The 22,669-nt window shown below is 37.5% G+C and overlaps 1 protein-coding gene across 5 annotated transcripts in view; it reads left to right on the top strand.

The window, feature by feature from the left end:
- Positions 1-22,669, top strand: part of LOC143247508 (F-BAR and double SH3 domains protein 2-like) — a 102,578-nt gene that overhangs the window by 17,534 nt on the left and 62,375 nt on the right. For all 5 annotated transcript variants that reach the window (XR_013026592.1, XM_076495751.1, XM_076495752.1 and 2 more), the window contains 2 exons: positions 18,684-18,769; positions 20,002-20,143. Coding sequence is in view for 4 of the 5 variants with exons in the window: in XM_076495751.1 (XP_076351866.1) it covers positions 18,684-18,769; positions 20,002-20,143 (228 nt within the window). In the remaining variant the exon portion in view is untranslated. The remainder of the gene's footprint in view (positions 1-18,683; positions 18,770-20,001; positions 20,144-22,669) is intronic.

Below are 22,669 nucleotides of genomic sequence, written 5' to 3'. Positions count from 1 at the left end.
TACCTTAAGGAGACAATGCTCGAATTGGGGAGGAATGTCTTTACAAGAAAGAAAGAAAAAATTAAATCTGTTAAACGCTTGACTATGAGAACATATAACTGTGGGTAGATTTACAGCTCTACTATTGGTTTAGATCAAGGAACATATAACTGTGGGTAGATTTACAGCTCTACTATTGGTTTAGATCAAGGAACATATAACTGTGGGTAGATTTACAGCTCTACTATTGGTTTAGGTCAAGGAACATATAACTGTGGGTAGATTTACAGCTCTACTATTGGTTTAGGTCAAGGAACATATAACTGTGGGTAGATTTACAGCTCTACTATTGGTTTAGGTCAAGGAACATATAACTGTGGGTAGATTTACAGCTCTACTATTGGTTTAGGTCAAGGAACATATAACTGTGGGTAGATTTACAGCTCTACTATTGGTTTAGGTCAAGGAACATATAACTGTGGGTAGATTTACAGCTCTACTATTGGTTTAGGTCAAGGAACATATAACTGTGGGTAGATTTACAGCTCTACTATTGGTTTAGGTCAAGGAACATATAACTGGGTAGATTTACAGCTCTACTATTGGTTTAGGTCAAGGAACATATAACTGTGGGTAGATTTACAGCTGTACTATTGGTTTAGGTCAAGGTCCGGCATGTGGTTAGCGCGCTAGACTCATAATCTCTAAGGGTAGCGGGTTCGATTCCCCGTCACAGCTGTGGGGCATTATAACGTGTGGTCAATCTCACTATTCATTGTAATAGAGTAGCCCAAGAGTTAATGGTGGGTGGTGATGACTAGCTGCCTTCCCATTGCTAAATTAGGGACGGCTAGCGCAGATAGCCCTCGAGTAGCTTTGCGCGAAAATAAAAAAAAACAAAGCTTTAGGTCGAATTAAAAGTATAAGTAGAGACATCTGTGGGAATCGATCTTAAATAAAGAACTTTCAAACTGGAAAGATTTTTTATTGTTACAAACAAAAAGAAAAAAGGAACAACTCTAGTTTTATTGTTTTGACACTTATTATAATCATTATTTTATTTGTGTAGTGTTTCAGAGACATCTAACGGAAAACCATTTAAAAAGCCCCGAATAGTAAAGATTTGGTTTAGAATTATTAAGAGAAAGGATCAGCTTTTATTATAATATCTTAATACTATTATTTTTATTGTCGTTAACAACGTATCTTGGGTCCGAGATGGCCAGGTGGTTAAGGCACACGACTCGTAATCCGAGGGTCGCGGGTTCGAATCCCCATCGCATCAAACATGTTCGCCCTTTCAGCCATGGGGGCATTATAATGTGACGGGCAATCCCACTATTCGTTGCTAAAAGAGTATCTCAAGAGTTGGCAGTGGGTTGTGATGACTAGAGGACTGCCTTCCGTCTAGTCTCTTACACTGCAAAGTTATGGACGACTAGCGCAGATTGCCTTCATGTAGCTTTGCGCGAAGTTAAAAAACAAACAACATATCTTAATAGTGGGGAGAATGTAAGCTATCAGCGATATCTCCCCTCACGTCTTGTAGCGTAGGAGCTTCTCTAACTTTTATTTCATATATTTAAATTTTTGTGAACAGTTGGTAATTTAGAACTCGAAAGCTGCTTAGATAAAACATACCTCATTTATACAGCATAAACACCTTTCATTTTTAATATGCACGTATGGTTTGTGTTTTCAACATTAACTAAACGGGAAGGTCAGAGACCCGAATCCCTGCTGACCAGAAGGAAGGTTGTTATACGGCTAATTTTTTTGAAATCGAATAAAGGTTTGCTTTGAATTTCGCGCAAAGCTACTCGGGGGCTATCTGTGCTAGCTGTTCCTAATTTAGCAGTGTAAGACTGGGAAGAAAGCAGCTAGTCATCACAACCCACCGCCAACTCCTGGGCTACTCTTTTACCAATGAATACTGAAATTGACCGTCACATTATAACACCCCCACGACTAAGAAGGCGAACATGTTTGGTGCGACAGAGATTCGAAACTGTAACTCTCGGATTACAAGTTGAGTGTCTTAACCATCTAGCAATTACAGGGTCAACGAATAATGAATTTACTGTCACTTTTATAACGCGCATACAGTTCACTCCTCTTACCCATCGGTGTTGATTCCTGTACGTGGTGAGGGGACCTCCCAGGGAAGGTTCTGTTCTTTCAGTTTACCTCCTCTGGGATCTAAACATCCACCCGCGTGTTTGCTGTGCGTGGTGACCCGTGAAGGGGAAGAGAGGATCCTGGTGATTGAGGGGTCCAACCCTAACACACCACTTTGGCCTTGAATATATGTAGACGGGTAGCCTTGGGGTGGCCACCTAGGGTTAATCAGCTGGTCTACTTGGGCTATGGTCAACCAAGTATCAGTGTTGGATGTTCTCAACAGGAGTTTTGGACATTGTGTTTGCCGGTGTTTGGGTTTTGTGCTCATGAAACCATGGCATTGCTGCAGTGTCCTTGTTTGGCATTGTGTTGCATTCCCTTGTAGGGCTTCATGGTGGGTGGGGTCAGTGGGCACCAAAATTTTTTTTTTATTATGAATCCTCCAAATAAAAAATAAAATAGTGAAAAACTGTCCATAGGCAAATGACCACGCCTTGAGGATTCTGGGCAGCAACTTTCAACATCTGTAACACCTGTATCTCATTTTCTTATATTACATTCTCTTTCAGACAAACTTTTAGGGCAAATATATCTCTTTATATTCAGAAGGGACTAGAGGGACTTGCTGGTTCTCCAAAATCAATCAACAATCTTTGCTCTGGAGACATTTTGGTGGAAACATTCACATCTAAACACAGTCAATTCATCTTATATTCAAATGCAATTGGGGATATAGCCATTGAGGTTACACCCCATGCTACTTTGAATTCGTCATGAGGAGTTGTTGTTGAAAGGGATTTGAAGAACATCCCCGAGTCAGAGATTCTTGCTAGTTTCTTTGCCCAAGGAGTTTCTGCAGTGAGGCGTATTTCCACTCGCAAAGATGGAATTATGATGCCGACTAATGTCCTCATTTTAACATTCACATCACCCTGTCCACCTGCCACCACCAAGGCAGGTTATTTTAATTGCAAGGTACAGCCATACATTACAAATCCTCTCAGATATTTCCAGTGTAAGCAGTTCAGTCACTTGAAGACATCACGTTGTGGTTCCTTGACATGCTCTCTTTGCAGTGGCAAAGACCACGATGCCTATGAGTGTGAAACAGAGCCTCATTACATTAATTTCAATGGCTCTCACCCGTCCTGCTTTTGTTCTTGCCCTAAGTGGTTGGAAGAAGAAGAGGTGCAGTGTTTGAAGACGATTCAAAACATTACTTATTGTGAAGCTCGAAATTTACTGTCCACCGCACCATCTCTGATGTATGCTGCTGTACCTTGTTCCACTACTGCAGTGGGAGTGCAGATGGATCTGTTTGTGCCTACAAAAGAATCATTCTCAAACCACATAAAAAGTATTTTGTCTTCCATGGTTAAAAAAGTTGATGAATCAACATCAACACCTATCTCTGTCCCTAACATTCATTCCAAGAAACCATAAGATCTACTTTCTTTGGTTCCGGGTATGGGCATTTCCTCAAGTACATCTTCTCCCGCCACAAGATGCAAAATTATCATTCGTTCACGTCCTTAGTTGCTGGAATCCTCTTCCAACGACAGAGACCTGCCCAATCGACCAAGAGCAGGATCCATGGAGGTCGACAGACCTCCCTTGAATAAAGAAAATAAATAAAAAAGACGTGGTCGAAAATTGAAAGGCTCTCTACCCCATTCGCGTACACATAAATAAAAATGGCCACTTTGATACAATGGAACTATCGAGATTTACATTCTAATCTGGATGGCATCAAAGTACTGATTGTTTCCTACCATCCTGTATGCCTTTTCTTGCAGGAAACATTTCTGAAACCTGCTGATACAGTCACCTTTTGGCAGTTTTCTTTGTACAAAAATGACAGGTTGTGTGATGGACGAGTGCATGGAGAGGTGGCACTGTTGGTTGATCAGCATGTGCCCATCCTGGCTTTATCACTCCACACACCGTTGGAGGCCGTGGCTCTCCGTGTTTCCTTGAGTCGTACCATAACTGTTTGTTCTCTCTGTGTGTCTCCTAAAGAGACCTGTGATCAATCAGACCTTGATGCTCTCATTGAACAGTTGCCATCTCCCTTTTTAATCATGGGGGACTTTAATGGACATCATCCCCTCTGGGGAAGTGCTGATATTGATGGGAGAGATCACAACCTATCTCTTTTCAGTACTGGCTCTTATACTTATTTTAATGCACCTAGTCTAGTCAGTCCTTTACTGCTACTAATCTCTCAGTTTGCTCCCTTTCACTATTTTCCCACATTTCATGAAGGGCTGACAAGAATCCATGAGGCAGTGATCATTTTCCTATAATTCTGAGAGAGACTGTTCGTGGTCTATGCCACCTGACCCGTGTGCCCTGATGGAAGCTGGATCAAGCCAACTGGCCCTATTTCACTGTTCTCGTGGAACTGCAAGCCATCAGTAGATGACTGTATGGCAGTAGTGACTGACTGTATTATACAGGCAACTGCTCACTGTATTTCTAAACCCTTGACACATTTTACACGATAATCTCGTCCATCGTAGAATCATGCCTGCCACATGGCACAGAAGACTCAAAAATGGGCCTGGGATACTTTTCGTAGGTATTCCACACTCCTGAAATAGATTGCTTTCCAGCAGGCCTATGCACATGCTCGGCGGGTAAGACTTCAAAGCCAGAAGGAATCTTGGATTAAGTTCACAACCAGTATCTCTTCTTCCACCAGCTCCAAAGTCATGGGACAAAATTCAAAAGGTCAGTGGGCAATATAATTCTGTCCCATTCTAGATCTTGCTCTCTGATACTTGGAGCATCACTGATACTCTTGATGAAAGCTTTTACTGTGTATTTAGCACTTTTACTTCATCCTTCATCTTCTTAGCCATTAAGTCTCTGGCAGAGCGTTCACCTCTTTCCTTTCGAGCTGATTGTTTCTGCACTGGTGGAACTCAAACTGGCCCTTCCTCTGTCTGGCAGTATATTGGTGGGACCTGATGATATACACAACGAGATGCTGCTCCATCTATCCCCTGCTTCTCTTGTTATTCTTCTGATTGTTTTCAACCGGATCTGGCAGGAGAAGGTTTTCCCTGATGCCTGGCGCCAGGCTATTGTCTTATCTTTCTCTAAGCCTGAGAAGGATCCCAAGATTCCTTCAAACTACCGCCCAATTGCTTTGACGAGCTGTCTGTGTGAGACCTTAAAGAGGGTGGTTAATGCTCATCTCGTTTGGTTCCTCGAATCAAACAACCTACTCTCGCCCATTTAGCATGGGTTCTGACATCAGTGCTCCACCACAGACCACCTGATTCGACTTGAAACGTCAACCAGAGAAGCATTTCTCAAACAACATCTTGTATCAATATTCTTTTACTTTGAGAAGGCTTATGATACCACATGGAGGTATGGCATTTTGCGAGACCTCCATATATATGGGTAACGTGGTCGTTTGTCCATTTTTACTGAAAGTATTTTATTGACAGGTGGTTCTAATTTCGTGTGGGTTTGACACTTTCCCGTTCTTTTCTAGAGGAACATGGAGTCCCTCATAGCTGTGTTTTGAGTGTCACACTTTTCAGTACAAAGATAAATACTATCACTGAACAAGTCTCTTACTGTTGCAAATGGGCTCTATGTCGACGACTTTCATATCTCATGTCACTCGTCAAACATGGGGTATATTGAGCAGTAGTTATAGACTGCCCTCAGTCGTTTATTGAAGTGTACCACAGCAAAATGTTTTGACTTTTCTCTTCCTAAAACTGTTTACATGCACTTTTGCTGCGAACAATGTATTCACCCGGATCCTGAACTCTGTATCAGTGAAGTTGTGCTACCCTGAAACAAAGTTCTTGGGGCTTATCTTTGACTGTGACCTGACCTTTATACAGGGTATTCAGAAACTCACTGTGCAGTTTTGTAATCATATTTTAACAGCATTCATTTAGTTTATTTCAAGCCAGCAACTGATAGTGGTGTTTAGAAACAAAATAAGAAGGATCCAGGCCTGTATTGATGCCAGTGGGGGCCATTTTTAACATTATTTATAATTGTCATTCATATTTACCTCCTATATTCTATATTGAAACATGTCTGTTAATAAATGTATAAGTGCACAGTGACTTTCAGAACATCCTGTACCACACATCAAGCAGCTACGATTCAAATGTACAAGTGCACTGAACATTCTCCATGTCTTCTCTCCCATCACTTGTGTTGCAGATCAATGTTCTAAGCTAAAGATATATTGTTCTCTTATTTGATCAAACTAGACTATGGATCACTGGTCTATGGCTATGCACCAGGGCTTTCCACACTTCCCCACTCAAGAGCATGTACCCAGTCTCATGAACCTCCATTTGCAACTGTCTTTACTGTATGCTTTGAAACTTCGTTCTTACCAAAGCATCCCACCTGGGGTTGTGTTTTCCTTCCTCGGTGGATTATGCTTTTTCGGAACAGATGATCTGCTATTGTTCCTTTTGGCCTTCGTATCCAGACATAATAGGATGAATTGGGTCTGTCCATGGATGACATTGTTGTATCCATTGGTCAGCCAATTTCAACATGGCAATTACAATCCCCAAATGTGATCTTTTTTTAAGTCATCTGAGTAAAGCAGATACTCCTGACTGAAAGTACTGTCTTATTTGCTGAATTTTTATCGAACCATCCTTTTACTTCCATTTCTATGGATGATTCAAACTCAGATGACTGTGGGTTTGGTGGTTGCACACAGAGCCCCCTCTACAGTTTGCGTTTACTGCTGAACTATAAGCCATTTCTCAAGCAGTACTAAGCAGTACTCAAATTGCGCTATGTATACATACTCGTTTACTTCTCTACTGGCCCTGGGATCGCTTCACGTTGGTTCTCACCCTCTTCTCGCCGATATTCAAAACTGACTGGCCCATTTCTCTTTAACATCTACCTCTATCCAGTTTTTTTTTTTTATGCCAGGCCACGTTGGTTTTCGCGGGAACGAGCTCGCCGACTCCGCAGCTAAATCCGTTTGCTCGAGCGCTATCACTACTGCACCTGTTCCCATACATGGACTATGGTCCTGTATTCAAGGCTCGGCCCTGTCCCAGTTTGCAGTCGACTTGAAGTGAGCTAGGTAAAAATAAGCTTTTCCAAAAAACACCCTCTATTGGACTTTAGCCGTCTTGCTTCCGTAAGGATCGGAAAGAGGAAGTTGTTATAACTAAACTAAGCATTGATCACATTTTTTTTAGCTCATCATTTTCTTTTATCTGGGACTGATGCACCGATGTGTTGTCTGTGTGACACTCAAACTTTTATCTGGGACTGATGCACCGATGTGTTGTCTGTGTGACACTCAAACTTTTATCTGGGACTGATGCACCGATGTGTTGTTGTCTGTGTGACACTCAAATCACAATAAACCACGTTTTATTGCCTTGTCGTCTCTCAACGATGACACCATTTTAAACATGTTTTGCCCCAAGGTTTATCCGTAACGTTAGACAGCGTTATTGGTGATGGTGACACTGACCACCTTACAAATGTTTTTAGTTTTTTAAAGACCATTAACTTTTTTAACGCTATTTAAGTTTTTAATTCATAAATCAAACCTTTTTTTAAAAATATGATTCTATTTTACGAATTAAAGTACAACTAGTCCGATATGAAATTAGAAAATGCCCATAACGTCAAATAGTTCGAACCAGGACTGGAATGGTCAACTTCATATGTTTGACGCTGATGTTTGAACTTACCCGTTAGTCATCCTGACGAGTTACAATAATTTAAAATTATGCTACGGAAAGTTCTTTATAACTTGTATTACTGTAGTTTCTCTCTTACTGCTGTAAACTTGATATAAAAATTGGATTTACCGCTATTTATGTTTTAATTCGAAAATTAAACTTTGTTTTGTTTTACTTTGATTCCTTTTTGCGAATTTTAATAATTTTACTTTAATTTTTACATTTTACCGGATGTTTGACGCAGATAGCTTAGTTGCTTTACGCCATAAAACGCCAAACCAACCAACCACTCCTCTTTCTGTGAACAGTTTTCGCTAAAGTGAAACTTGTTATGCTTTGTCACTTTGCAGTAAATTTCTTCTGGCGCATTACTTTGTAAGTATTTCTCCAGTGTAGAAACTTTCTAAGGTATCACTCCGCAGTCTTTCATAACGTTAGAGAACATTGGCTCAAATAATGAAGAAAAACAAGAACACGAAACCCTATAAAGAACACATTCGAGATGTCTATTTCTCGAATCCGTTTCGACGATGCCCGGCATGGCCAGGTAGTTGAGACACTTAACTCGTAATCCGAGGGTCGCGAGTTTGAATCCCTGCCACACCAAACATGCTCGCCCTTTCAGCGGTGAGGACGTTATAATGTGTCGGTCAATCCTACTATTCGTTGGTAAAAGAGTAGCTCAAGTGTTGGCGGTGAGTGATGATGACTAGCTGCTTTCCCTATAGTCTTACACTGCTAAATTAGGAATGGCTAGCGCAGATAGCCCTCGAGTAGCTTTACTCGAAATTCAAACCAAATCAAACCGTTTCAACGAACTAATTATGCCAGCAGGTTAGATTTGAGAGGATAGCTATGGCGGAGCTAGTTACTTCTTGTTTACTGGAAGCTAGATAGCTAAAATAGACTGCTAATTGTAACACAAACTTACTAAAGGATAGAAGCAGGCTTTTGTAAACTTGTCAGTTTTGAATCTGAATGTTTCTGACATATGTTCTCAGAAATATGTGTAATTTTGACAGAATACCTTTTTATTGTCCGTGCAGTTTCCCCTGGCTTAAAGGCTTAAGGAGAGAGTCTATTAATGTATTCCAGCAGCATTAGGACCTCGGGCAATGTCTGCTTAAAATAAACTTCTCCATCTATCTGAAAACAAAATTATAGTATCTTTTTCAGTCCTTTTCCGTTTTAGGGTTAAGGAACACATTTGAATTCTTCATACGATAGCGCGTATTTAGTAAAATGTGTAAGAAAGTTGAGGAAATACCGGATGTATGGTTCCTGGAAGTGGAGTACCATACGTGGTTTGGTTGACACAGGGTTTCTTCGTTGAGGTTTTATTAAATGCATTATATTGTAGAACTTAGAAATAATGGAAAAATAAGTGTGTGGAAACAGAGGATCCAAATGTGGAAATAAATTTTATCCAATCGCCAAAGCTCAGATCATGAATTTAAACTATTAAAAGAATAAAAACACATAGAAAAAAGTTGAAACATGGAATAGAAGTGGCATGTATATGTAGTGCCTATTGGATTACCTAATCAGAGGGCCCGGCATTACCAGGTGGGTTAAGACGTTCGACTCGTAATCGGATGGTCGCGGGTTCGAATCCCCATCGCATCAAACATGCTCGCCCTTTCAGCCCTGGGGGCGTTATAAGGTGACGGACAATCCCACTATTCGTTGGTAAAAGAGTATCCCAAAAGTTGGCAGTGGGTCGTGATGACTAGCTGCCTTCCGTCTAGTCTTACACTGCAAAATTATGGACGGCTAACGCAGATAGCCCTCGTGTAGCTTTGCGCGAAATTCAAAACCATACAGTTAAACCTAATCAGAGTGTTTGTGAAATTAAATGACGTTTATTCCATAAATACTTCTCGAGTAAGAACATTGGTTCTGCAGTAATTGTTCTTGCTTTTTTTCTGCGCGCGCGAGCTGTCCACGATCCTATATATGTAGGCGTATTTGCTACATATTTAGTATCTGACTTACGTACATATACATATAGACGTTTCTGTGTGAAATATTATTTTGATCTGTTTACTCATCGTGATTGGCTCAAATCAAGTGCAGTAAATTGGTTTAACGTTAGATGCTTTGTGCTTTTTACGTAGAAGCTGCCAGAAAGTGATGTCACGTGACTTTTTATATGCCAGTGTATTTGAGTTATGTATAATGACTCATGACTTGTATGCGGAGGCATACGTTTTCTGTACTGTTATCCATTTTCTTTTAGTGAGCATACAATATAAGTTGTATTTATTTCTAAAAATAAGTTGTACACATCTTGTAAAAGAGTTGCCCAAGAGTTGGCGGCAGGTAGTGATGACTAGTTGCCTTCCCTGTTGTCTTACATTGCTAAATTAGGGATGGCTAGCGCAGATAGCCCTCGTGTAGCTTTGCATTGAATTAAGAAAATAGCATTTTCCGAAATATCGCCCTCTACACTGTTTTTTAATGATCATATTTGGACGTATTTGTCGTTTCCCAAGATCAATCGTAATTGGTAGAGTACAGCACGAAAAACATGTGCAGGATTTAATGTTGTTCGTCATAAAACCCACATATTTTTCAGACAGGAACTGAACTATAATAGTTTGAGGTTATGTATTATCTCTGCCCATAGTCTGTTGATCAGTACTCAGATGGACACATAATACTTTGCCTGGGTGTTTTGCTACCATCAAAGAACTATTATTATTTTTCAAACAAAAAGTATTTAAAGTATATTGATTTTTTAAGTATAATATGGTTTGAAAACGTATAATGTGCGTCGTTAGTGGGCCAGTCTATGAATCTGATTGTCCCTGGTTCGCGTCCCATTGCTGCAAAATCACTCAGTTTTGGGGGCTATTGCTGCCTTATAAGAAAAGACCGTGTAATCCTATTATTAAGTTAGACCGTGAAAATACGTTATAAGAAAGACCGTGATATTCTATTATTAAGTTAGCCCGTGAAATTACGTTATAAGAAAGACCGTGATATTCTATTATTAAGTTAGAGTAGCCCAAACGTTGACGATGGGTGCTGTTTGGAAGTTATATTTCATTTAGCACTCCCCATGTTGAGTTAGCTGCAAGCCTGAGAGCTTATATAACGCTAAAAACGGTGGGCAGAGCACACAGCTCACTGTAGCTTTACGCGTTAACAAGAAATCGTTCAAAATTAGGATTGGCTAGAGCATATAGTCTTCATGTAGGTTTGCGGAACTATCGAAATAAAAGAAACTCGTTGTTACAGTGTATTACTCTAGTATAAATTTCTGAGGCCACACGTGCACACAAGTTCTTTACTGGTAATTGTGAAATGCTGGAAATTCCACTAAACAGATATTTTAGATTTTTGACGGTATAAAAACTCATTTTTGGGGGACTTTTCTTTATGAAAGAAACAATATCTTAACTCAGCAAAATATATTTGATCCCTGATAGCATGAATTTTCAGAAACTTCAAGTCATTACTTCGAAATTAAAGGGTACTATTGCGAACTAATACTATGTGAGATTGTCTAAGTAGACGTAAAGAAGTAACCAACGTATAAGAATAGCTGTGTTTATCCTGATACTTGATAAGATTCTCAGAAGGGTATGTTGTAAGAAACTAAATCTTTTTGTTGAGATTAGATTGTTAGTTTCCCATAGGTAAAGGCCTGGCATGGCCAGGTGGTTAAGGCACTCGACTCATAATCCGAAGGTCGCTGGTTTGAATCCCCATCACACTAAACATGCTCGTCCTTTCAGCTATGGGGCATAATAATGATTCGCTTAATCCCACTATTCGTTGGTAAAAAAATATCCCAAGAGTTGGCAGTGGGTGGCGATAACTAGCTGCCTTCCCTCTAGTCTTAACACTGCTAAATTAGGGACGGCTAGCGCATAAAGCCCTCGTGTAGTTTTGCGCAAAATTCAAAAACAAACCAAACCAAAGGACAAAACAAAGAAGTGTAAGAACATCAAATAAGCTCATTAGGGTACAACTGGTTAGAAATTTGGAATTTGTAGTAATAACCTTAAAACATCTATTTAACTGCTTTATCCAATGTTTTAACAACTCATATACTTGATATTTATCTAAAGATATGACACTTTTTAACAACGACCTTACAAGTGCCAAATGTGAAAAAAAAACTAATCTATTGAATGATTTTTACAAAAGCTAAATGTAAAAAATTAATTGATTAACTATTTTTCGCATGACATTAATTTAAAACCTGTTACTAGGGGGACAACAAACTTGAAAACAGTGACTTAGCAGACAGATATAACATTTACTACACAGTATTTCCTAACTGACCTTGAAAGGTATTATGCCAATTGCTACATTAATCAGCAATGTAGCGTCCCCCTCTAGTACAGTGGTAAGTCTACGGATTTACAACACTAAAATCAGGGGTTCGATTTCCCTCGGTGGATTCAGCAGATAGCCCCATGTAGCTTTGCTATAAGAAAACTCATACAGTATTAATGTAGCAATTATTCCTAATACCTTTCGATCAGAGCAAGCAACCAACTCGGATAAAAAAGTTAAAATAAACCACGATAAACTGGATAATTAAATATATTAATCTTCCAATTCTTTGTTGCATAGATTAGGATATACTGTCTTATCAATTAAATACTCTTTCTGTTATGGATATTTCAGGCCATAAAATTCAATAACATCCTAAGAGGATGGACCAACTTAAGAGATTTAGGCTTAACCCTAAAATTATATACTGCATTAATGGTGCAAAAATAACTCCATAATACAGATATAGTTATATAAAAAACTCCAACCAGTACTCTTTATGGAAGTAATGCTACAAAAAGAACAGGGCAAACCTTAATCAGTGATGTCGAGAAACCCACTTGTTGAGAAATTTATATGCAAAAACGGCTCGTTTGGGTTGAGAAAATATTTTACATAGAAGAGCGAACAACGTTTCGACCTTCTTGTTCGCTCTTCTATGTAAAATATTTTCTCAACCCAAACGAGCCGTTTTTTGCATATAAATAGGGCAAACCTTACTTGAGGAATACATAAACAGTGGTTGTTAACGTCGATTACTGCCGCAGGTGTAATATTTATTAAATAACTCTTACTCAGTGTGAAAACTATGGCATCTGTCAACCAGTGCAACAAATATACCTACTGCTATCCATTCTCATGACTATGACAAATGCTACTCAGTGTGAATATTCACTCATAACTATGATAACTGCTACTCAGTGTGAATATTCACTCATAACTATGAAAATGCTACTCAGTGTGAATATTCACTCATAACTATTACAAATGCTACTCAGTGTGAATATTATCATATCAGTATGATAACTGCTACTCATTGTGAATATCCACTCTCATGACTATGACAAATGCTACTCAGTGTGAATATTATCATATCAGTATAACTGCTACTCAATGTGAATATTATCATACCAGTATGATAACTGCTACTCACTATGCTACTCGGGAATGACAAATATACTTTCAAAATACTTGCTGGCCCGTGTTTTAAACAATGTAAAAACAACACTTACAACATCGTTATATGAAAAATCACACCTTCCATCTTTCTACACATACAAACTGAATGTTGGGCCTATTATAAACCGTGCTTCACTAATTATTCAGTATTTCAATTAATTGCAAAGAAAACACTGAATTTTAAACTTTTCCACTAATAATTGATTTAAGGAGTATTTTTGTAGTATGAAAACTGACATTAGAGAAATTTAATCGCCCTCCATTAATGTTAATACAAATGATTTTAAGTTTTAAAAACACGTTATTTAGGATAAATCAGATTTACTTGTTGAAAATCTTTATGAAATGCTATAAGAGAAATCTAATTAACAACATTCACCGTCAATTCTTTGGATACTCTAGTTTGGGTTGATAGTGGGATTTGACAGTTACCCTTATAATGCATCCACAACACCTAAGTGGAAGATACATTTTTGCAGCAACGAATTCATTTGTGACTACATAAAACAAAATCTTCATTAATCTTTGACTGAATAACGGTATAATTAGAAACTAATTCAGTTAGAACATATAACTACTGGTTTACACTATAGAATGACTATTTTGTTTACCACTGTCTTAATACAGGTTGTTTTGTTTAACACTATGACAAAAACAAATACTGCAATGAGGCAACACGTTTTATCTTTGCGTTTTTTTTTTGTTTTTTTTTTTTGCATTTCGCGCAGAGCTACACCAGAGCTATCCGCGCTAGCCATTCCTAATTTAGCAGTGTAAGACTAGAAAGAAGGCAGCTAGTCATCACCACCCACTGCCAACTCTTGGGCTACTCTTTTACCAACGAATAATGGGATTGACCGTCATATTATAACGCCCCCACTGCTGAAAGAGCGAGCATGTAAGAAAAAGGTTAGAAACTGCATATTGGCTATGCACAATTACATTGTAAAATTTGGTAATTTATTATTAAATCAAGATTTAAAACAAGTGTAAAGATGAAATTCATTTCTTTAGCTGCGGCTGGTTATAATTTTCTCGTTCTTGTCTTTCCTTAGCCCCCCAGTGGCTTAGCGGCATGTCTGTGGTGTTTGTTGTTGTTTTTAATTTCGCACAAAGCTACTCGAAGGCCATCTGTGTTAGCCGTCCCTAATTTAGCAGTGTAAGACCAAAGGGAAGGCAGCTAGTCATCACCACCCACCGCCAACTCTTGGGCTACTCTTTTGCCAACAAATAGTTGGATTGACCGTAACATTATAACGCCCCCACGGTTGAAAGGGCGAGCATGTTTGGTGCAACCGGGATTCGAACCGCGACCCTCAGATTATGAGTCGAACGTCTTAATCCACCTGGCCATGCTGGGCCATGTCTGTGGACTTACAACGCTAAAAATCGGGTTTCGATACCCGTGGTGGGCAGAGCACAGATAGCCCATTGTGTAGCTTTGTTCTTAATTCAAACAAACAACATATTTCCTTAGAGTGCACGTGTTTATCCGACGTCTTGTCTTGCTCACTGTGATGTTGTTGAAATCGTTTATAATTCGTGTCTTAATTAGTTATTTATGTCGTATGTTTGTCGCTGGAAGTAGGTAGTTAATGCTTTATTCATTGGTAGAATTGGCGTCGGTTGTCCATTGAATGAACCTAAACCTTTAACGAAACCCTGAGCACCGTTTAACATATTTCGTATCTCGTCGTTTCACCTGAATAGAACCTATCAGGGTTCGTGCTTATTAAGGTGCGTATAGAAGGAACAAAAATAAAAGAATACAAACACGGCATATTAAAAATTATGGACATATATTGACGAAAGAAAATAGATGACAAAATCCAGCTTTGAAGACAAATGACTTAAAGACGAAATAAAGCGCTGTAATAAGCTAGCAAGTTTCACTGTGTCACAGATTGTACTTCAGAAGAAACTCCTGAATCAAGTGAAACATTAGGTATTTGCTGTAGAAACAATTCGTTCTCTGTTTCGTACATTTAAAAGACAGGGAGATATTTTTTCTTTTAACCATTTACACGTGTTTTTATTTTAAAATATGATATTAAGCCTAATACGATGAACATGGAAAGATTTTAAAATCCTGCTGTTCGCGGACTTTTTCTGATTATATAGTTGTTAGACTATTTAAATAGCGTAGAATTATTTTAATAATTTGTGTCAGATTTGTTTATTTCATTTTTACTTTGTTTCTTTATGTTTTTGAGTGAAAGTCAACCGTGAAGAGCGGTCTAATTTTGAGAGCTGAAAAGATAAGACAAAGTTAAATCATTTTCCGGTTGCGTCGAGTGGAACTGAGTAATGTCGGGTAAAAGTTAAGCCTCACTAGGGAAATAGGCGATAAGAGGCTTTGACTAAGCAATAATTTCTCAAACAAAATGTAATAAAAACAGGATTGCACTAATTTTGTAATGGCCCTGATAACATATTCGATGTTTCTTCCATCTGTTGAGGAAAGTTGTAACTAAAATAAATCTTATAAATTTGTTTGTGTTTTAGGTAGTTTTGAAAGACACTTAAAACAATAATTTTTTCTTCGAAACTAATCCTTGAAGATGCTATATTTTTTATTTTCATAAGGCTATAAACTATAAATGAGTTTCTGTTACTGCGACTCCTGTATGTATATATATCGACTAGTAAGTGAATAATAAATACTGCAGAAATGGACTGCTATATAAATAAATTTACTGGGAGGTTTAGTTAAAAAAGTAATAAAATATGTTGGAGAATATTAAGGAATTTTTTGATATAGAAAATACTTTGTATGGAGAATAATCTGCAAGGTCAAGTGTGCAACTGACAAAAACAATATATTTTTCAATTATTGTCACGTGAAGTCACAGCAGTAAGTCTGTGGATAGGCCCGGCATGGCCAAGTGGTTAAGGCACTCGACTCGTAATCCGAGGGTCGCGGGCTCGAATCACCGTCGCACCAAACATTCTCGCCTTTTCAACCTTAAGGACGTTATTATGTGCCGGTAAATCCCACTATTTGTTGGTAAAAGAGTAGCCCAAGAGTTGGCGGTGGGTGGTGATGACTAGCTGCCTTCCCTCTAGTCTTACACTGCTAAATTAGGGACGGCTAGCACAGATAGACCTCGAGTAGCTTTGTGCGAACTTCAAAAACAAACAAACGAACTCTGTGGATTTACAGTACTAAAGTCCAGGGATGATTCCCTGCAGTAGAGACTGTTGATAGCTCGATGCAGCTTTATTATAAAATAGCCATACAAAATTTAAATTCCATAATGAATGTAAGTGACACTGTATGATTTCCATACTTCACAAATAAACAACATCTCAATGGCAATTGCCATTGCTTTCTGATGTCATAGCATTTTTGATAGAAAATCAAAACACAAGCATTGAACTAATGAACTAAGTTACTGGCAAAATCATATACTGATTATGCATTAACTGACTAAGAAACTTGGTAATTCAATTCTTCACTCTAGCATATTTCATTTTATGTAAATATCTCAAAGATTCTCTTAAACTTTGCAGAAATTTTCAGACATTAGGATCACACTTATTACTTTAAACTTTCTTCTAGTTAAAAAAAAACTATACAAACGTTTATATTATTAAAATCAAAGGTTAAAAGACTGCCTTTTTCTTGGATTGTGAAATCTCTTGAATAGTCCTATTGCAGAAATAAAACTATAGTGCACTAAGCTTAAATTTTGATAATTAGAAATAAAGTCACACTTGAAAATTAACAGGCTAGGCATGGGCTGGTGGTTAAAGCACTCAGTTCCTAATTTGAGGGTTACAACTTTGATTCCTCATCATCACCAAACATACCTGTTCTTTCAGTTGTGGGGGGTGTTAAAATGTGATGGTCAATCTCTGTATTCATTGGTAAAATAGGAGCCCAAGAGTTGGCAGTCAGTAGTGATGACTCTAACCTTACACTACTAAATTAGGGTTGGTTAGCCCAGATGGCCCTCGTTTGCTTTTCTGTGAAATTCAAAAAACAAATAATTAGACAACTAACATTAGTAATCCCAATAAATCCACTTGTTGACTCATTGCTGAAATATATACAACTAAATGTAGAATCACAATATTTGTTTTAAAAATAGTTTACTTCTTCCTGTTCATAAATTGTCTTGTCGCCAAGTTTGTTTAGTGATGTTTCTTTTCCTTAGTTTATAGTGAATAGATAGAATGATCTCTGGTCTTCTGTCATCTTGTTACAGGGGGAGTTCTCTTCAAGTAAATCTTTCACAGTGCATTACAAGTGTTTTTGACAAGAACCCTAAGCAGAATGATTATTTACCTATGTCAAGTCTTCTGTGAAACTAACAAGTTGGCTCTTTTTGGCTGATGTACTTCAAAGAAGGTTGTGGTGGATAATGTTTGGCTGTTACTACCCAGGATGGATTGGGGCAATGGGCAGGTGACTCTGGGCTAGTGAGATGGTAACCTGTTTATACAGTTCCAAAGCTACTGATGAACCTACTGCACATGCTTTCTCTTTCTCTCTCTCTCTCTCTATATATATATATATATATATATGTGTGTGTGTATGCCCAGTTTTAGACTCCCAATCTACCCTAGGTGACTCTTTGTTTTTCTGGATTATATAAACCATATTACTGAAAGTGCCATCAGACCCTCTGTATCCAAACTCTGAGGACTATCACTCAGCAGTCTCACATAAATGCAATGATACTACAAAAAAACAACTAATAGCTTAAGTGACTTCACTAGTCAAAAACTTAATTCACCTGCTGATAAGATACACTATCAGCCCTCTTTCAAATATCATTGGTGGTGGTGTGTTGCCTGTAGTTTTATGAATTGTTCTTTGGTAATTAATGAATGTAAGAGGAATACCACAAGCTTAGTACTAAAGATATAACACATCTTCACAGACAAAGTTTTGCTCTGATCCAATTTAAGTATCAAAGAACTCCAGGTCTTGAAGTGATCTCCTCTTGATGATGAGAAACCCACTTGAAATAAAAACGTATGTCAGAACAGCTGGTATGGTTATTAACACTTTTGTTGATAAGCAGAGAACGTTGTTTCGACCTTCCTTGGTCATCTTCAGGTTGACAAAAGCCCGATTACTGATTACTCATTAACTCATGAAATTAATCATTCATCCTATTCCCTCTTGTATATATAAAGCTCAAACTGCTTCCTAGACTTCCAAACATTAAGACCATCTCCATGATATTACATTATATTTTTTTTAAGAATGGTACAGATATACAGAAATGTCCATATTATAAACATAACTAGTGAAAATATTTAATTTTATAACAGTATGTTAAAATAAACTTTAAAACCCAATTTTCCTTTTTAAATGGTGATTATGAAAAAAATGACTTTTTGTCATTGTAAGCACCAAAATTTTTTAAGTACTGAATACTTTATAATTTTCAGGCATTAGTAAAATTGGCAAATAGTTTTCTGCAAAGGAAGATTCCCGCAGCTTCTGAAATGAACAATGGAAATAATTGTCAGCAAAAGTAAGTAATTGAGATTTACTTTTAACTAGGTTCAGCAGCTCTTCTTGGTAAATGAAGTACGTAGTTTATCATCACTGGAATGATTTGCTAAAAAAGGGAAGTTAAATTTACAAAAAACATCAGTTTTGTAAAACAGAGAATCTTAAATTTTGTTTTTGTTGTTTGCATCTCTTGCATATTATCAGGAAACAGTCTATGTGACCTTTTGAGACTAATTAGACCAACACAGTGTAATTTATGCTTAAACTAGGCTTTATCAGATGGATCAAATGATTGTAAAATTGTTGGTCAGTTTTTCAACTCAGATGGCCAGTGGTCATCTTTGTAAATTCTCCAGCAGGCAAAATTCTAAAAAAAACAAAAAAATATTTGAACAAGTCCTTTACTATATATATATATATGAATAAATGAAATATTTTTGTGCTCTTAAGACATATAGAAATTGCGATCTCAAAGTTTTAAAAATGTATATTTTGTTTTAAAAATTGTGGATGTCTATAAACTGTCAATTATTCATCATAACTTTAAAAAATGTACTGATTTTGTATGAAGTACTGAGAAGAAATGTTTTTAGATTTTCATCAAAAGCATTATATCAGTTAGAATAAATCATGTTTTTTTTTTACTTGGGGAATTTATTGATAGTTTAAATGTTTGATGCCAACGAAAAAGGTAAATGTATAATATATAAAATAATTACAGGAGTCAGGAATAAAATGGTTGTAAATGCAAATATTGTGAAATTGCTTTAATTTTAGAAATTAAAATGAATTGCACCAAAGCACTGTCATATGTTGATAACTTATACTTTGATAGGCTGTTTTATTTAAATCTAAACAAACAAATAGCACCACACCAACATTAATGCTTATAGTATAATGTGTGTAGAAATACAGCCAAAAAACTTGGCTGAACAGGACTTTTGAAACAGTATTTCTTACATTAATAAACTTATGACAGTATGAAAACAGGGCTTACTGTTCTCATTAAAGCACATGCAAAATATTAATGTATTGTAAAACGTATTTGATTTCCTTGTATGTGTTATCTGTAATAAGATGTTGTAGTACTGATAAATTGACAGTGTAGTTGTATTTACACATTGTTTGTGAGTTTTATATGTGTATTACCTTTGTGTTTTCATAATCAATTCCAGTACTGAATATTCACATTTTTATTTAAATAATTCGTAGTTAAAAAAAAAAATTACATTAATCTTTTATGAATTGTAGGACAGTGTACACAATATGGAAGACCTTACTGGATGAAATTGTCAAAGTAGCTCAGGCCAAACAGGCGGCAGTGGACGTATATCAGGAGGTATCTGATAAAGCCAAAATGCTAAGAAGTAACAAACTACACATTTCAAAAAAGGTAAAAGATTTACATCTACATTGCTTTTGTTTGCCCTCAAGTTATGTAAAAAAGTTGTAAAAAGAAATGAATTGTATACCAATTAGTACGTAGAGTGTAAATATACAAGTAAACATTTAACTGTTTCTTTGTTTGTAAGGGGCAAAAAAACTACCCAGTAGGCTTTTTGAGCTCTGTATACCACAAGGACTGAATTTCACTTTTTTTAGAAGTACAGGCCGTAATGCTTTCCGTGAGTAGTTAACAAATATAATGGGTTCAACATTTTCTTGTTCTGTCCTCAGGGCTGTGTCTTGACTGTAACACTTTTCATTATAAAGATTAATGCCATCAGTGGACAACACCCCCTCACAGTTGCAAACAGACTCTTTTTTTCAACAACTTCCACATTTTGTGTCGGTTATTGAGCATGAGATTTATCAAGTGGCAGCTACAGACTACCCTCAGTTGTTTACTGAAGTGGACCACAGCAAAATATTTTATCTTCTTTTGCTCTAAAACCATGTGCATGCACTTCTGCTGATAATGGAATATTCACCTCAATCCCAACCTTTGTCTCTGAGAAGTTGTGCTTCCTCTAGTTCCCGAGGCAAAGTTATTGGTACTTATATTTGACTGTAAGCTGACTTTCATTTCACACATCTGGCAGCTACGTGTCAAGTGTACAAGGGCATTGAACATCCTCTGTGTCCTCTTTTCCACCTCTTGGGAAGTGGATCAATGTTCTTTGCTAAAGATCTATCCTTTTCTCATTCAGTCAAGACTGGACTATGGGTCTCTGGTTTATGGTCTTGCTAGGACCTTGGCCTTGAAGGTTGGACACTGTTCACTATCAGGGGCTTTCTGTGATTCTCCAAGTCTCTTCTACACCTCTGCTGTTGGCAACTGTCTTTACTGTATGTTTTAAAATTGTGATCCTTACCACAGCATTCCACCTGGAGTTGTGTTTTTCTTCCTCTGTGGGCCATGATGTTGACATTGGTCTGACATTGCTCCTTTTAGCCTTGATATCGAGGCACAGTTGGATGAATTGGGTCTGTCCTTGGATGACATTGCTATGTCCACTGGGCAGCCCATCCCATCATGGCTTATTACAATCCCCAAATGTGGCCTTTCTTTGAGTCATCTGAAGAAGGCAGATACTCCCAATTAGAAGTATCATCTTCTATTTGCAGAACATCCTTCCATTCCCATTTATATGGTTGGCTCAAAATCAGATGACACTGTGAATTCTGCCATGGTTTGTTGTGGTCTGGTGTTTACACACAGGATCTCCTCCACAATTTCTGTGTTCACTACCAGATCATATGTCATTTCTCTTGCCCTAGATCATGTAGAAGTTATGCAGTACACAAACTGTACTGTTTATATTGACTCATTTAGCTCTCTATTGGCCCTGGAATCACTTCACATTAGTTCTCACCCCATTCTTATTGATATTCTAAAGTGACTGGCCCATTTCTATTTATCATCCACTTTATCCAATTTTTCTGGACACCAGGCCACATCTGTATTCATGGGAACAAGCTCACTGATACTGCAACTAAGTCTGTCTGATCCAGTGCTATCATTGCTATGCTTGTCCCATACATGGACTACAGTCCTCTATTCAAGACTCAGCTCTGTGCAAGTTGACAGTCGACTTGGAGTGAGCAACATGATAACAAGCTTTTCCATGTCAAACCCTCTGTTGCTCTTTGGCCGTTTTGCTTCTGTAAAGGTCGAAAGGAAGTTGTCCTGGCTAGGCTATGCTTTGGTCACAATTTTTTAACTCATTATTTTCTTTTATCTGGGACTGATGCACCAATGTGTGGTCTGTGTGACACTCAAGTCACGATAGCCCACATTTTACTATTGTGCCGTTGTTATGACCATGAGCAATGGTACCATTTTAGACATGTCTTTACTATGTTTTCACCCCTGATGTTGGACAGTGTCATTGGCAAATGTGACACTGTCCATCTCAGTTGTGTTTTTAAATTTTTAAGAACCATTGGCATTTTTAATTCTATTTAAAATTTTAATTCAAAAATTGGCATTTGTTTTGATTTAACACAATTCCTAGAACCAACCAAACAACAGGTATAATGCTCCCCATTGGCACAGGGGTATATTTGTGGACTCCCACCTCTAGAAATCAGGTTTCCAACACCAGTGATGGGTAGAGCACAGATAACACTTTCTGTAGCTTTTTGCTTAATTACAACTGAACAAACTAATTAAAATAATCAAGGAAGTAAATAAAAGATGAACAAAAACTTATTACAATTTTCCTCTACTCTCAAAGTCTGTTTCTGTGAGTTTTGTTTTATTGTTTTAAACAATATTTTTAGGTTTTGAAAAATTAATTTTTTGACAGAGACTAGTAAGAAAAGCTTTTTCTTAAAATTAATTACTACTTCTGCTATGTTTTGGGAACTTGGAAGATATAAAGTACATTAGTTGTCATGTAGTTATGTAGTATATTGTTAGATAAACTGATTTTGAAGAAGGTACAAAAGGTAGGTCCACTGTGTAATGGTAATG

This window comes from Tachypleus tridentatus, chromosome 3, assembly GCF_004210375.1.
Source record: "Tachypleus tridentatus isolate NWPU-2018 chromosome 3, ASM421037v1, whole genome shotgun sequence".
In the NCBI taxonomy this organism is placed as follows: domain Eukaryota; kingdom Metazoa; phylum Arthropoda; class Merostomata; order Xiphosura; family Limulidae; genus Tachypleus; species Tachypleus tridentatus.
The sequence above is the reverse complement of the archived record's forward strand: the minus strand, read 5'-3'. Positions and strand labels throughout refer to the sequence as shown.